At 40.1% G+C, this 12695-nt stretch overlaps 1 protein-coding gene across 7 annotated transcripts in view; it reads right to left on the minus strand.

Moving 5' to 3' along the window:
* Window positions 1-12143, minus strand: part of NAP1L1 (nucleosome assembly protein 1 like 1) — a 33292-nt gene extending 21149 nt beyond the window's left edge. For 2 of the 7 annotated variants that reach the window (XM_007088750.3, XM_007088752.3), the window contains exons 1-2: window positions 3191-3212; window positions 654-690 (exon numbers count right to left, since the gene is read on the minus strand). In XM_007088750.3, the coding sequence (XP_007088812.1) occupies window positions 654-670 (17 nt within the window). In that variant the 5' untranslated portion in view covers window positions 671-690; window positions 3191-3212. Of the gene's footprint in view, window positions 1-653; window positions 691-3190; window positions 3258-11536; window positions 11664-12124 lie in introns of those variants that run through there. The other 5 variants (XM_042992779.1, XM_042992781.1, XM_042992780.1 and 2 more) reach the window with 5 other exon arrangements.
* Window positions 12144-12695: the final 552 nt, after the last annotated feature.

Below are 12695 nucleotides of genomic sequence, written 5' to 3' on the forward strand. Positions count from 1 at the left end.
TAATAGTAGTAATACTGCTTTTCTCTTTATGCAGCTAAGTTTGTGACTGCTTTTCAGATTTTCAAAATTAAACACTGATTAAGAATGTGTAGGTGTTAAAAATTAAACTGGTTAAGATTGCATAGGTGTTAAAAATCCAAAGAAAAACAAAGAAATGAATTAGACAAAAGCCAAGACAGTATTTACGTGTCTGGAAAGGTGGGAGGATGCAATTGAGAAGATGGATACTGGGTTTCCTCTAATAGTAATGCTGTACTTTTAAAAACTTGAATGTAAATATCCTATTATTCTTAAACTCTATGCATACATTTTATAAACTTTTTATCTTGTATGTATGATACATTACACTGTAAAGTAAAATCTCTGGGAAATACATCCATGGTAAAAATGAATTTCGTAAGTATTTATGATTATTGTGCTCAGCACTTTCCTAAGAATAAACACTAGCAAATGGTTTACCGTATTTATGACAATGATTATATATACTCTATTTTGTCTTAGATATGCCATACCCAACTTTTATAATAGCAGATATTACCATACATTTGCATAATGTTATTAATACTGCTGTTAACCATACCACAGTACAAAGTGAAGCCTATCTCTGGAAAAGGAGAAAAAAAACAACAAAAAACCAATTATCTGGCACTTACTTGTCAATGTCTGCCATGTTGCAAGAACTCCAAGTATCTAAGGAGAGAAAGGTCAATGTTAACAATAATACCAACAACAAAATATATATATATATATATATATATACATATGCCAAAATCTGCCACCTATTGTACTCATTATGCCCTCCTGGAGATCTCTTTTAAAAGTTTAATAATTCTTGTATCAAATGTCAGCCCTTTAAACAACTTAATGGCAGTTATAAAGCCCTGAGTCCCAACCTATATCAAGTAAACCTTCCCCATCCCTTCAAATGCACCTCAAGTCTTATCACTGATAACCACCATACCCCCAAGGCTATCCTGGATATGCTGGCATATTGTCAACAAACTCTTGGTTACCTGATGTCAACACTGTTAGAACTAATCAGGGCATATCCTAAATTGTTTCTTACTATAGATAAGTACTGTATTAACTTAGAGAATATGGGTTTTAGAAAAATAAAACTTAAGGTAAAATGTGTTATATTCAGGCAGAAAAATGGCTGAATGCCAGAGGTAATGCACAAATTACAAAAAAAATAATCTAAACCAAGCTTAGGATCCCACATTAAAATCAAGTTTTTAATCTTTTAAAAATCAAACCACAGACTTTAACTCTCAAAATGCTACAAGACGTGATTCCTCGTATCAGCATGTTTTATATGCTTATTACTTACAGAGTTAAGAAGAGTTATTGATTTTAGCAGTCAAGTGTTAATATTTGGAGTATTATTACTGATCTAATATTCAGACTTTAGACAAATTATGAAGAAAATATTTCTTCCTAATAATGTATCCTACTCTATTTTTTGTTTTAAATAATTTCTACTAGCATTAATATATTTCTCTAGTGATGCTGGGTAATTAGCCAACATTAACAAAATACTTAGCAAACAGTAAGGAAGAAATACTAATTCAAAAAGAAAAATATAGAATATCAGTCAAAGAAATACAAGTGGGATTCTAGTTTGTCTATCAAATCAGCAAGGATTTTCTTTTAATGCAGGGAAAATGGTGGCGAATATATGCATTTTTTTTATGTTTATTTTTGAGAGAGCAAACGAGCAAGCGAGCGAGAGAGACACCAGGCTCAAACTCATGAACCACAAGTTCATGACCTGAACTGGAGGCTTAACCAACTGAGCCACTCAGGAGCCCCGTGAATATGCATTCTTAAATGTGGCTAGTGTTACCATGAACTATTTTCTTTCTGGAGAGTAATGTGGCCATAGGAATATAAAAAACCTTAAAATATCCATCTCCAGCCTTAATTTGAGACCCTAACATGAAAAAAACCTTATGAACCTAAGGGCCTGTGCTTTTCATGCTGGCCTAGAAGGTTCTTTCACAACTTCGGTTAACACATCTTTTGGCTCTTAGCTCAAAGTTTTATGCTTCAGAGAGACTTCTCCAACCTGTACATTCTGGTTAAATAATTTCTTGGTTGTACAGACTCCTATAAAGCTCTATTTCTTTCCATCATAAAATGCCTTGGAGCGCCTGGGTGGCATCCAACTTTGGCTCAGGTTATGATCTCACGGTTTGTGAGTTCGAGCCCCGTGTCTGTGCTGACAGCTCAGAGCCTGGAGCTTGCTTCAGATTCTATGTCTCCCTTCTCTCTGCCCCTCCCATGCTCATGCTCTGTCTCCCTCAGTTTCTCAATAATAAACCTTAAAAAATAATTTTTTTTAAATAAAATGTCTCAAGTTTGTAATTACAGATTAGTGTTATTATTTGACTAACGTCTATCTCTCCCAACTAACCAGAGCACAAGATTCGTATTTAAGGGATTATATGTGCTTTTGCCAATCACTGCATCCTTCAAGACAGCAAGCACATACAGCTTACAGGCACAGCAGTTGCAATCACTTACCTCATCAAAAATAAACTTAGTATTAGCATGGAATGTGCATACAATGAAATGCTCTGCAGCCAAACTGAAGCAGATATGAGCTGATATGGAAAGAGCATAGGGTCTATGGCAAAATCCAACCTGGACGGGAATATATGTTGTGTGTGTGTGTGTGCGCCCGCACATATATTTATATGAATATGCATACTCTTGCACATAGTTTATGAATAAAACATTTCTGTAAAGATCTACCAGAAACCTAAGAGTAGTTACCTATTAAGACCAGGAGAAAATGAGAACTTATGTTTCATTCTCCATTACTTGCTTTTCCCATATACAAATACATTTTGCTAAAATTTTCGAACTTGCTGGGTTGAATATATAGCCTAATAAATCCAGCAATTATCAAGAATATGAAACTCCTCAAAACTTCTAAATTCAAATTTGTGTAACATTTTAACATGTACTCAGAAGAATGGCTACACTGCTTTGTGGAGTTAGATTTAGAATTGTAACTCTTAAAATGAAATTCTTTTGATTCTTTATTAAAGATGATTCAAGACAGAACAGGATGGCATTTACTTCTTCGGAGAGGCCTTCTCCAATCTGCCCACTCTAGCTAAATTAGATTTCTTGGTTGTACACATTCTTGTTTTTTAAAGCAGGCCTAATTTTGTACTCAGACCATTTGGGTTGACACCAGCTTCGTGAAAATCTAGCTCAGGCAAACAACTTCTGGTCTTATTCACCATCTACAAAAAAATAGGAAAAAAAAATTGTTCCTTCACTGAACTGCTCTTATAAAGATGCAAATTCATAAATGACTTGTGTTTGGTATCCACTAAACACTCAATAAACACAAGCTACTTTTGAATTCTGTCCAGTTTTAATTATCTTAGCACAGGGTCAGTATTCTGCAAAATTAACTGCGGAGATGATTGTTAAAATGTACAGACTGACCAGTGAATGCACCGTGGTAACGTAAGATGTTAACATTAAGGAAAACTGGGTAAGGGGCATATAGGAACTCTCGGGAGTATCTCTACAACTTTTTTGTAAATCTAAAATTACAAATAAGTTCATTTAAAAGAAAAAAGATTGATTCCCATGCCCAGATTCTGAACCAACAGGTCTGAGACCGTGGACCCAAAAATCTGCATTATAAACAAGAAACCCAGCTTCTGAGGCAGGTGGTTCTCAGATAATCAGATCACATTGAAGAACACAGGTTTCGGGGCGCCTGGGTGGCTCAGTGGGCTAAGTGACCAACTTCAGCTCAGGTCATGATCTCGCGGTCCGTGAGTTCGAGCCCCGTGTCGGGCTCTGTGCTGACAGCTCAGAGCCTGAAGCCTGTTTCAGATTCTGTGTCTCCCTCTCTCTGACCCTCCCCCGTTCATGCTCTGTCTCTCTCTGTCTCAAAAATAAATAAACATTAAAAAAAAAAAAATTTAATAAAAAAAAAAAGAACACAGGTTTCAGTCAATACCTACATTAGTTTTTTCACTGCACTCAATATTAAATAATCAATGAGAATTTTATTTATCAGACATAAAATTGCTCTCTAAAAGATCTGAAGAATTTCCATCTCTAGTAGTGACAAGCTATATTTTGCAGACCAACTCTACCAATAAAAAATAATTGAAAGTACAGAATAAGTATCTATTGAAATCTTAAAACCAAGGAAAATTCCAATAAAACAGCAAGGAATTACTAACCCCAAACTAAAAGCAAAATGATAATCAGAAAAAGACACTGAGAACAAATGCCAATCTCAAATCTGAATTTCAGTTTTAACTACTGACAGGTGAAATCAAAAGCCCTAGACCTATTCAAGATGGGAAGAAATCTTTATAGTAACCCTCCATAACAAGCAGGTGCCAAAAAGTGCTGTATTATCAGGGATAATAAACCAGTTCTCTTGGACAAAAGCCCAGATTCACTTTATCAGTGTGGTCCCAAAACCTAAAGCCCTGAGCTTAAAGCAGTCTCTGCCTGATAGTGTTCCTAAGCACCCACATATCCAAATGTTAAGTGAAAGGCACCTTCATCCTAGACCTCAAATAATTCATACAAGTTTTCAAGAGCAGTAAGGGCAAGAGAAAAGAATACAACAGAAATCTGTCCTTATAAAGACCTAAATGTTGTCAAAAGGACGGTAAACAAACTTATAACTATCATAGACAAATAACTAGGCTCAGTATCTGCAAAGAACGGCCATCTATTAAACATGATATGGCAAATTTGGCAAAGAACTAAATAGAACTTCTAGAAATAGAAATAATGGAAATCAAACTAAACGAACAGGTTTATCATCACTTATCATCGGAGAAATACAAATCAAAACCACAATGAGATACCACCTCACACCTGTCGGTATGGCTAAAATTAACAACTCAGGAAATAATTGCTGGTAATGATGAGGAGAAAGGGAAACCCTCTTGCACTGTTAGTGGGAATGCAAACTGGCACAGCCACTTTGGAAACCAGTATGGAGGATCCTCAAAAAGTTAAAAAATAGAACTACCCTACCACCTAGCAACTGCACTACTAGGTATTTATCCAAAGGATAAATACTGATTTGAAGGGGTACATGCACCCCAGTGTTTACAGCAGCACTATCAACAGCCAAATTATGGAAAGAGCCCATATGTCCATCGACTGATAAATGGATAAAGAAGGTGTGTGTACACACACACACACACACACACACACACACACACACAGGAATATTACTCAGCCATCAAAAAGAATGAAATCTTGCAATTTGCAATATGGATGGAGCTAGAGTGTACTATGCTAAGGAAAATAAATCAGAGAAAAATACTATTATGATTTCATTCATATGTGGAATTTAAGAAATAAGAAGTATAAACATAGGGGAAGGGAAGGAAAAAATAAAACAAGATAAAAACAGAGAGGGAGGCAAACCATAAGAGACTCTTAACTATAGGGAACAAACTGAGGATTGCTGGAGGGAGAGTGAACTAAATGGGTGATGGACATTAAGGAGGGTACTTGTGAGGAGCACTGTGTGTTACATATAACTGATGAATCACTAAATTCTACCCCTGAATACTACTACACTACACTATATGTTAACTTGAATTTAAATAAAATCTTGGGGAAAAAAATGGGGGGGGAGGGGGGGAACAGGTTTATCAGTAGACAAAACCAAGCTAGAAAGATAATTGAGGGAAGCAAGCTTAGAAGCAATCTTCCAAAATATGGCAGACACTAAAGGATACAAAATACTGATGTTAAATGATATTTGAGAATACAATAAAGTCTAACAAATATTTAATACAAGCTCTAGGAGTAGAGAAGAGAATGCAGAAAATATTTGAAAAAATTAATAGGCAAGAATTTTCCAGAACTGATCAAAGACAGCCCTACAAATCCCAATCAGGATACATAAAAAAGAAACCCACACTTAGATATGTGAAAAAGCAAGACATTAAAGACAAAGGAGTCTTTTAGTCACCTCAAAAGCACAAAGAGAAAACATTCAGATTAATTTTAAACCCACAAAAAGACAGCTGTCTTCTCTTCAATAGACACCAAAAGACAACAGAATCCTCAATTTGCTGAAAACAGCCAAGGATCTTAGAATATTATACCCAACTAAAACATCCTCTAAGAATGAAAGTGAAACAGATACTTTCTGGAAAAAACACCTCTAGCACTTTCACTAATAACACTCTGTTAAGTATATTCTTCAGGCAGAAGGCAAATGATCCCAAACAGATGTAATTTGCAAGAAATAAGGAGTAAAAAGGATGATTGCATTTATCTAAATAAACATTTTCAAATACCACCACTGCCTAGTGTGTTAAAAATGAAAACTATCACAACACTAAGTTGGGGTGGGGAGAGGGTGGGGGTAATGGATTAAAGTATTCTTACATCCCTCAGCAGGCATGCTATAATTTCCGGGATGACTTACAAAAAATTAGAAACCAAACATGCAATTTCCAAAGTAGAAGAAAAATAATTTAAATTTATAAGTGTATTTTTATACCAACCTAAAAGAAAAAAAAGATAGTCTGGACAAACAGAAAGCACATAAAAAATATTTAAACCTAAACATCATAATAATGTTCAATGTAAATCAACTAAAACTCCCATTAAAAATTGTCAGGGAGGATTTAAGAAAATCCAACTACATCCCATTTATAAGAAACACATCTATAACATAGGATATAGAGTTGCCAAGTGAAATATAATCCTAACCAAAAGGAAGCTGGTATCACTGCATTAACATCAAGAAAAATAAACTTCAAGGAATAGCATTACTAGAAATGAAAAGGTCACTCTAACAAAAGATTGAATGAATTCACTACCCAATATATGTAGTATTTGGAAGATCTCAATTGAAAGACATAGCTCATGATATCGTGACTGAAGGCAAATCTTAACCTGAGAACTTGTACACAAAGAAAATATTCCACTGAACAAAGAGGGAAAACAAGTGAGTGAATTAGACCGCTAACTGATTATTTTGTGGCCTTGTAGTAGCTAGACGTCCAGAGACGTGTTGTCAAATAACTTCTCACCATTCCAGAAATCTGAATTCTGAATTAAGTCCTCTTTACTTTCAGTAAGAGAGCTAACCTTTATGAAGCCTACTCTGTAAGGATTACAGGCTTCCCTTTACCTGCAGGTAGAGTACTAAGCAACTTGCTCAGCAACAAATGTGACTCCTGAAACCCATGCCCAGTCCACTATTCCAAAAACCAAAGTGCCTGCTCTATCAAAGCCTACGTTACATACATTATACAGTAATATACTAGTTGTTATTCCTTTACAGAAAATGACTATTTCATGTGGAAACAGCCAATCACTAAAGATTACAAATGTCTGAAAGCAAGAGTTGAAGGGAACTGGTAATATCCCAAAGAGATTTCCCTTTACCTGAGACCTCACATCTCCCTCCAAATACACTTTAAACAAATCTATATTTAAGACACTGTTGTCCTATTAATACTATTTTTAGTGGTCCCGAGGCTCAATAACTTTATTTGACTCCAACACAATCTTATAGTTTGAGTACCATATTCTTTAGGCTCAGTTTTTCAATTCTGGGAGGTCAACAGCTGACTTAGAACGGACTTGTCTTTGAGACCCAAGCAAAAAGGACTTCTATTTGAGAACACTGCATACCTTCTGTCCAAGGGAGCTCATTATCTAGAGTATCATCTGATCCAACAGCAGAGAAACATACCTGGGCTGGACTAAAAACTTGCTAAAAATTCACCCAGCATTATTAATAAAACCAATTTATTTACATGGTGGGGGGAAATACACACACACACACACACACACACACACACACACGGCAGACAAAAAGCTTAGGAGCCATCACTTTACTATATGAAAACAAATTTCATGTTGGATGATTCCATGACCATAAATACTGTAGCTTTTCTACTGGAGCAGAGTGGAACTCAAGCAAGTGTGCTTTATGAATTCCAAGCTGATATATAGCTAACAGTTTAAATCAAGGGAACCCACTTTAAAAACCAATACAAAAGCCTCATAAGTCATCACTGCTCGGTTATGTAACCTTGGATAAGATCTTTGACTGCTCTGTACTTCAGTTTCCACATTAAAATGTTGATACTACCTACCTCTAGGATCATTAAATTAGTTAATAATACACAGTAATTTGTGCTGTTACATTATTTATCCCTGTTGTGTTTTTCTGTACCCTCTTTACCTTAGAAAATTAAACGTAATTAATTAAATGTAATCGGTAATTAAATGTAATTAATAAGCTCTTCAAAATTACAGCCCCCTTCCCCAATAAAAGTCAAAATGTACAAAATTTCTGAACAAGTAAAAATGTATCAAAGTGTGTAGCAGTAAAAGTGCAGTGTTGGTAACCAAAAGTACAGGGACCACTTTCTACGGCAAGTGCAATAATGTGATCTAGTGGTCTCATATCAATGTACTAAATAACTTACAAGGACGGGCAAAAGCAACAACGTTCACCTTCTAACCCCTACTCTGCCCAACAAGGAGAACTTTTTATTCAGATGAAATTAGTATGAAATGGCGCTTAATATTAACTATTAAACAGGTCTTCCATAAAAAGAATGTTATAAATACCGTCCCCCACTTTTTCTTTGTAGCCTTCATCACAATTCAACATTGTATATCTAGGATTCTTTTTCTCATGTGTTAAGATATTATGCCCACATAGATGCTAAAATATTTACTCTAGGAATCAAATAAAAACAATTACAGCTTTGATCAGACTTGAGAATCTGAATAGACTGATCAGTTTTCACAACTGATCAGGATTCTTCCTAATCTTATTTTCATTAACATTTCAAATTTATAACCAAAAAATGAACAAAGTCGTAGTTCATTTTGACTTCTTCATACCTTAAAGTCAAATAGATTTTGCCTCTTTTAGCCCCTTTTCCTACAAAAGATCTGTTTTTTACTTTTTTTAATGTTTATTTTGGCGGGGGGGGGGGGGGAGACAGCGTGCAAGGAGGGGAGGCGCAGAGAGATGGAGACACAGAATCCAAAGCAGGCTCCAGGCTCTGAGCTGTCAGTATAGAGCCCGACGCAGGGCTTGAACTCATGAACCACGAGATCATGGGACCTGAGCCAAAGTCAGACAATTAACCGACTGAGCCACCCAGGTGCCCCCCAAAGGGCTGTTTTTAATGTAATCTGGGGAGTTGAGAATCCAATCAGTTACCTGGACACAATAATGAGCAATAGCATTTTGGATTAAATTAATTCTGGACAAGTGTTGGGTTTGAGTTGTTTTTTTAATCTCTAGAGAACAAGAACAGTCATGTGCCACATTTAGCATTAGCTTAATATTGTCAATAAGCCCAATATCAAATATAAGTATTTTGCAACAGATAAAATTACGTATTTTTCAAACTGATACGAATTTAAAATTACATTTATCAAATTAACACAATGTTGACCTGATATGATAATCCATAAAGTCAAGCTTTCATAACAAATGTTTAGTTCCATCTATCCTCCAAAGGACCAGTCTTACTAGAAGTAAATTGCCCATTTTAGATTTTGACCATTAATTTGAACTCTTAATTTTAAAAAATTGTTATTTTATGAATTTGAATAACTTCAAACAAGCATGAGACTTAGTCCCAGATGGTAACTGGAAAGCTTATTTACCTCCCAATAGTTTGAAACAAGTTACTCTATAGGTAAGGTTTTCCCCCTTACCCAAAGGTACAATGTTACTACTTCCTAAGTAAAATAAGTACAAGAGTGTTAATGTAACCTGACAAGAGAACAGGACTTAAATATTAATCTTTTTTTTTTTTAACGTTTATTTATTTTTGAGACAGAGACAGAGCATGAACAGGGGAGGGGCAGAGAGAGAGGGAGACACAGAATCTGAAACAGGCTCCAGGCTCTGAGCTGTCAGCACAGAGCCCGATGCGGGGCTCGAACTCACGGACTGTGAGATCATGACCTGAGCTGAAGTCCGACGCTTAACCAACCAAGCCACCCGGGCGCCCCTTAAATATTAATCTTAAAAGGTATTTTGATGCTAACTATTTGCAAAAAACAGCAAATTTTGTTTTATAGCTCTTCTGAAACCAGGCAAAGTGTTACGAGCTTTTAAAGTGCAGTCATTACAGAACTAGTTACTAATCATTTATCAGGCAGTGATGATCTAAACTAGGGGCTTCTTGAGCCGGATTCATTCTTTATGTACTCTGAAAGCCTAGACCTCCCAGACAGACCGCATTCCCCGCCTCCTTTCACTGCCTCCATTTATGGGAAATAGAGGCATAGACAAGACAGCAAGCTACTAACTTGGCCCATTTAAGTTTACATTAATGCCTCCTTTCCACCCCATACTTCCTCCACCCGGCCCCCATACACCTTAAAAACAACACAGCTAGATAAGTAACCTATTTTGGGAACTTCAGTAAAGGAACTAATTTGTAAGAATGCAAAAGAAGTCCTAACAGAATTAAGAAGAGTGCAGGCCAAATCCTTTATTTCCATCTTAGAACCGTTTACAGGATTAGATTAATTAGGATAAGTTCTCCCCTAATATGAAACCGTGGTCAAGACACCCATCCAAATTCTAACTGTACTGGAGGTACACACACACACACACACAAAATTTTTGATAGTAACAGCTACCATGAACCCTCTACATGCGTTAATTCTTTAAGATCCTAGCAGTGGAGGCCCTACTTCATCATCCATCACCTACCACACCAATAAAAAGATAAAGACCAAGGATCAGCAGGTAGAAGTTTGAAAGCCAAGGGCTGCCGGACTTATTTACTCACTACTAGTTCCCACATCCCACCATCTCCCGACAGCTCTCCGGAAAGCAAGGACAAGCCACCCGGGGGTCTCCAGTCGAGCCCAGGCGGCGGCCACGTGTCGAGGGAAGCCGCCCGGGGTTTCCCCTCCCAGCACTGTCGCCGCCTCCAGTGGGCGGAGAGCCCAGCAGCCTCGCAGCCTCCCCGCCCCCTCCGGGCCTCGTCCCTTCACATCCCCTCCCTCCCATCGGAATTCGCAGCCTCCGCCGTTCTTTCCATCCCCCAGCGGCCTCCCTCCGGGGATTATTTTTGAGGAAGCGGGGGAGTCGAGGAGGCGGTGGGCTCAGCACCCGAACCCGGCCGGCACGCCGGCCGTCGCCCGGCCCCCAGCGGCACGGCCGCCGCTCGGAGCGCCTGAGCGAAACCGCGGCCTCGCTCGCGTCCGCGCGGAGAAGCCGGTGGGGCTGAGGGGGCCGCGGCGCAGCCCAGCACGGCCCTCGGGCTTCCCAGGCCGCACCGACGCCCGCGCCTCCCCGGCCGCTCCCGAGCGTAGCGCCGGCCGCCCCGGAGGCCCTCGCGGGCTACGGGCACCAAACTCTGCGGACCGCTCGGGCTCCGGCCTCACGGGACGACCCGGGAGGCCCCAGAGGCCAGCGGCCCCCCGCTGTCGGCTCCGCGTCCCTCCCCTCCGCGCGGGCCGCCGCACCACTTCTGCGCCCCCCCCCTTTCCCTTTCAGGCCCCCATCCGTTACCGGTGGTTAGCACGGGGAGCCAGGCGGCCGGAGCTGCGCAGGCAGTGACTCAGGGCGGCGGCGGGAGGAGCAGGAGGCGGCGCCGCGAGCAGATGGCGCTAAAAAAGACCCGAGAGCCCGCCGCTCGCGCTCATATACAATTAGCGTCAGCACGTAGGGCCCGCTCCGCCGCCCCCCCAGGCCTCGCCGTCTCTTAGCAACGCGGGCGGGAGGCGGGCCCAGGACGGGTTGCCTAGCAACAGAGCTGTCCTTCTTCCCCGACGACCTCCGCACCCTCCGCGGCTCGCTTGGGGTCCCCGGCTGCCCGCCTCCGCCCCCTGCCGCGCGCCGCGCCATCTCTTTTCTCCCCGCTGCGCTGGGAAAGAACCCGCAACGCCTTCGGCTGCTGGGAAGGGCCGTGACCCGCACGCTAGCCCCTGGCGCGCCTCGCTTTCCTCGGCCCGTTGCGGGGCCAGCTGCCGCCCGCCCCTGGCCCGGCCTGATTCTCGCACCTCCCCGGTCCCCGGCAACCATTTTCTCTCCCCGCTCTTTTTTTTTTTTTTTTTTTTCCCCCCCCTCTAAGAACAAGAGTTCTTTCCTCCTGACCACCTTGGCGGCGTCTTCTGCCGGTTTTGCTTCTCCTAAGTCGGTGGGTCTCAGTGGCTTCCGAGGCTGCCTCCTCATCCCTACCCCTCCATCCTTTTCCCTAACGTGCGGCGCGTTAGGTAGCTCGTTCTTGTGACGGATGAAAATGGATTATTTGTTTAGTGTCCGTGTCCGTGTGCTTTATAATGAGGACACTGTTGTTTCATCTTGCTGAGAAAAGTAAATTTGATGTAAATCCTCAGGCCTGTGAAACATCATGGCTGTTTTTCAATTGGTGCTGGATTGACTAACGTTAACTCTTAAACCAGTGGTTCTCAAAAGTGTGGTCCCCAGACCCTTTCGAGGGGGGGGAAGTCAAAAGTATTTCCATAATAATGCGAAAACGTCATTTTTTTTCCTTTTGCGTTCTCATTCTCTCATAAGTGTCCAGTGGAGTTTTCCAGAAACTACATGACATGTGACATGGAAACATTGAAAAAGGAAGCAGATAATAAAATCCAGTCACCTGCAGTTAAATCAGACATTAAGGAGGTTTGCAAAAAACCGAAAACAATGCCCCTCCATTTTTTTGTTT

The sequence above is a fragment of the Panthera tigris genome, chromosome B4 (assembly GCF_018350195.1).
Source record: "Panthera tigris isolate Pti1 chromosome B4, P.tigris_Pti1_mat1.1, whole genome shotgun sequence".
NCBI classification, from domain to species: Eukaryota; Metazoa; Chordata; class Mammalia; order Carnivora; family Felidae; genus Panthera; species Panthera tigris.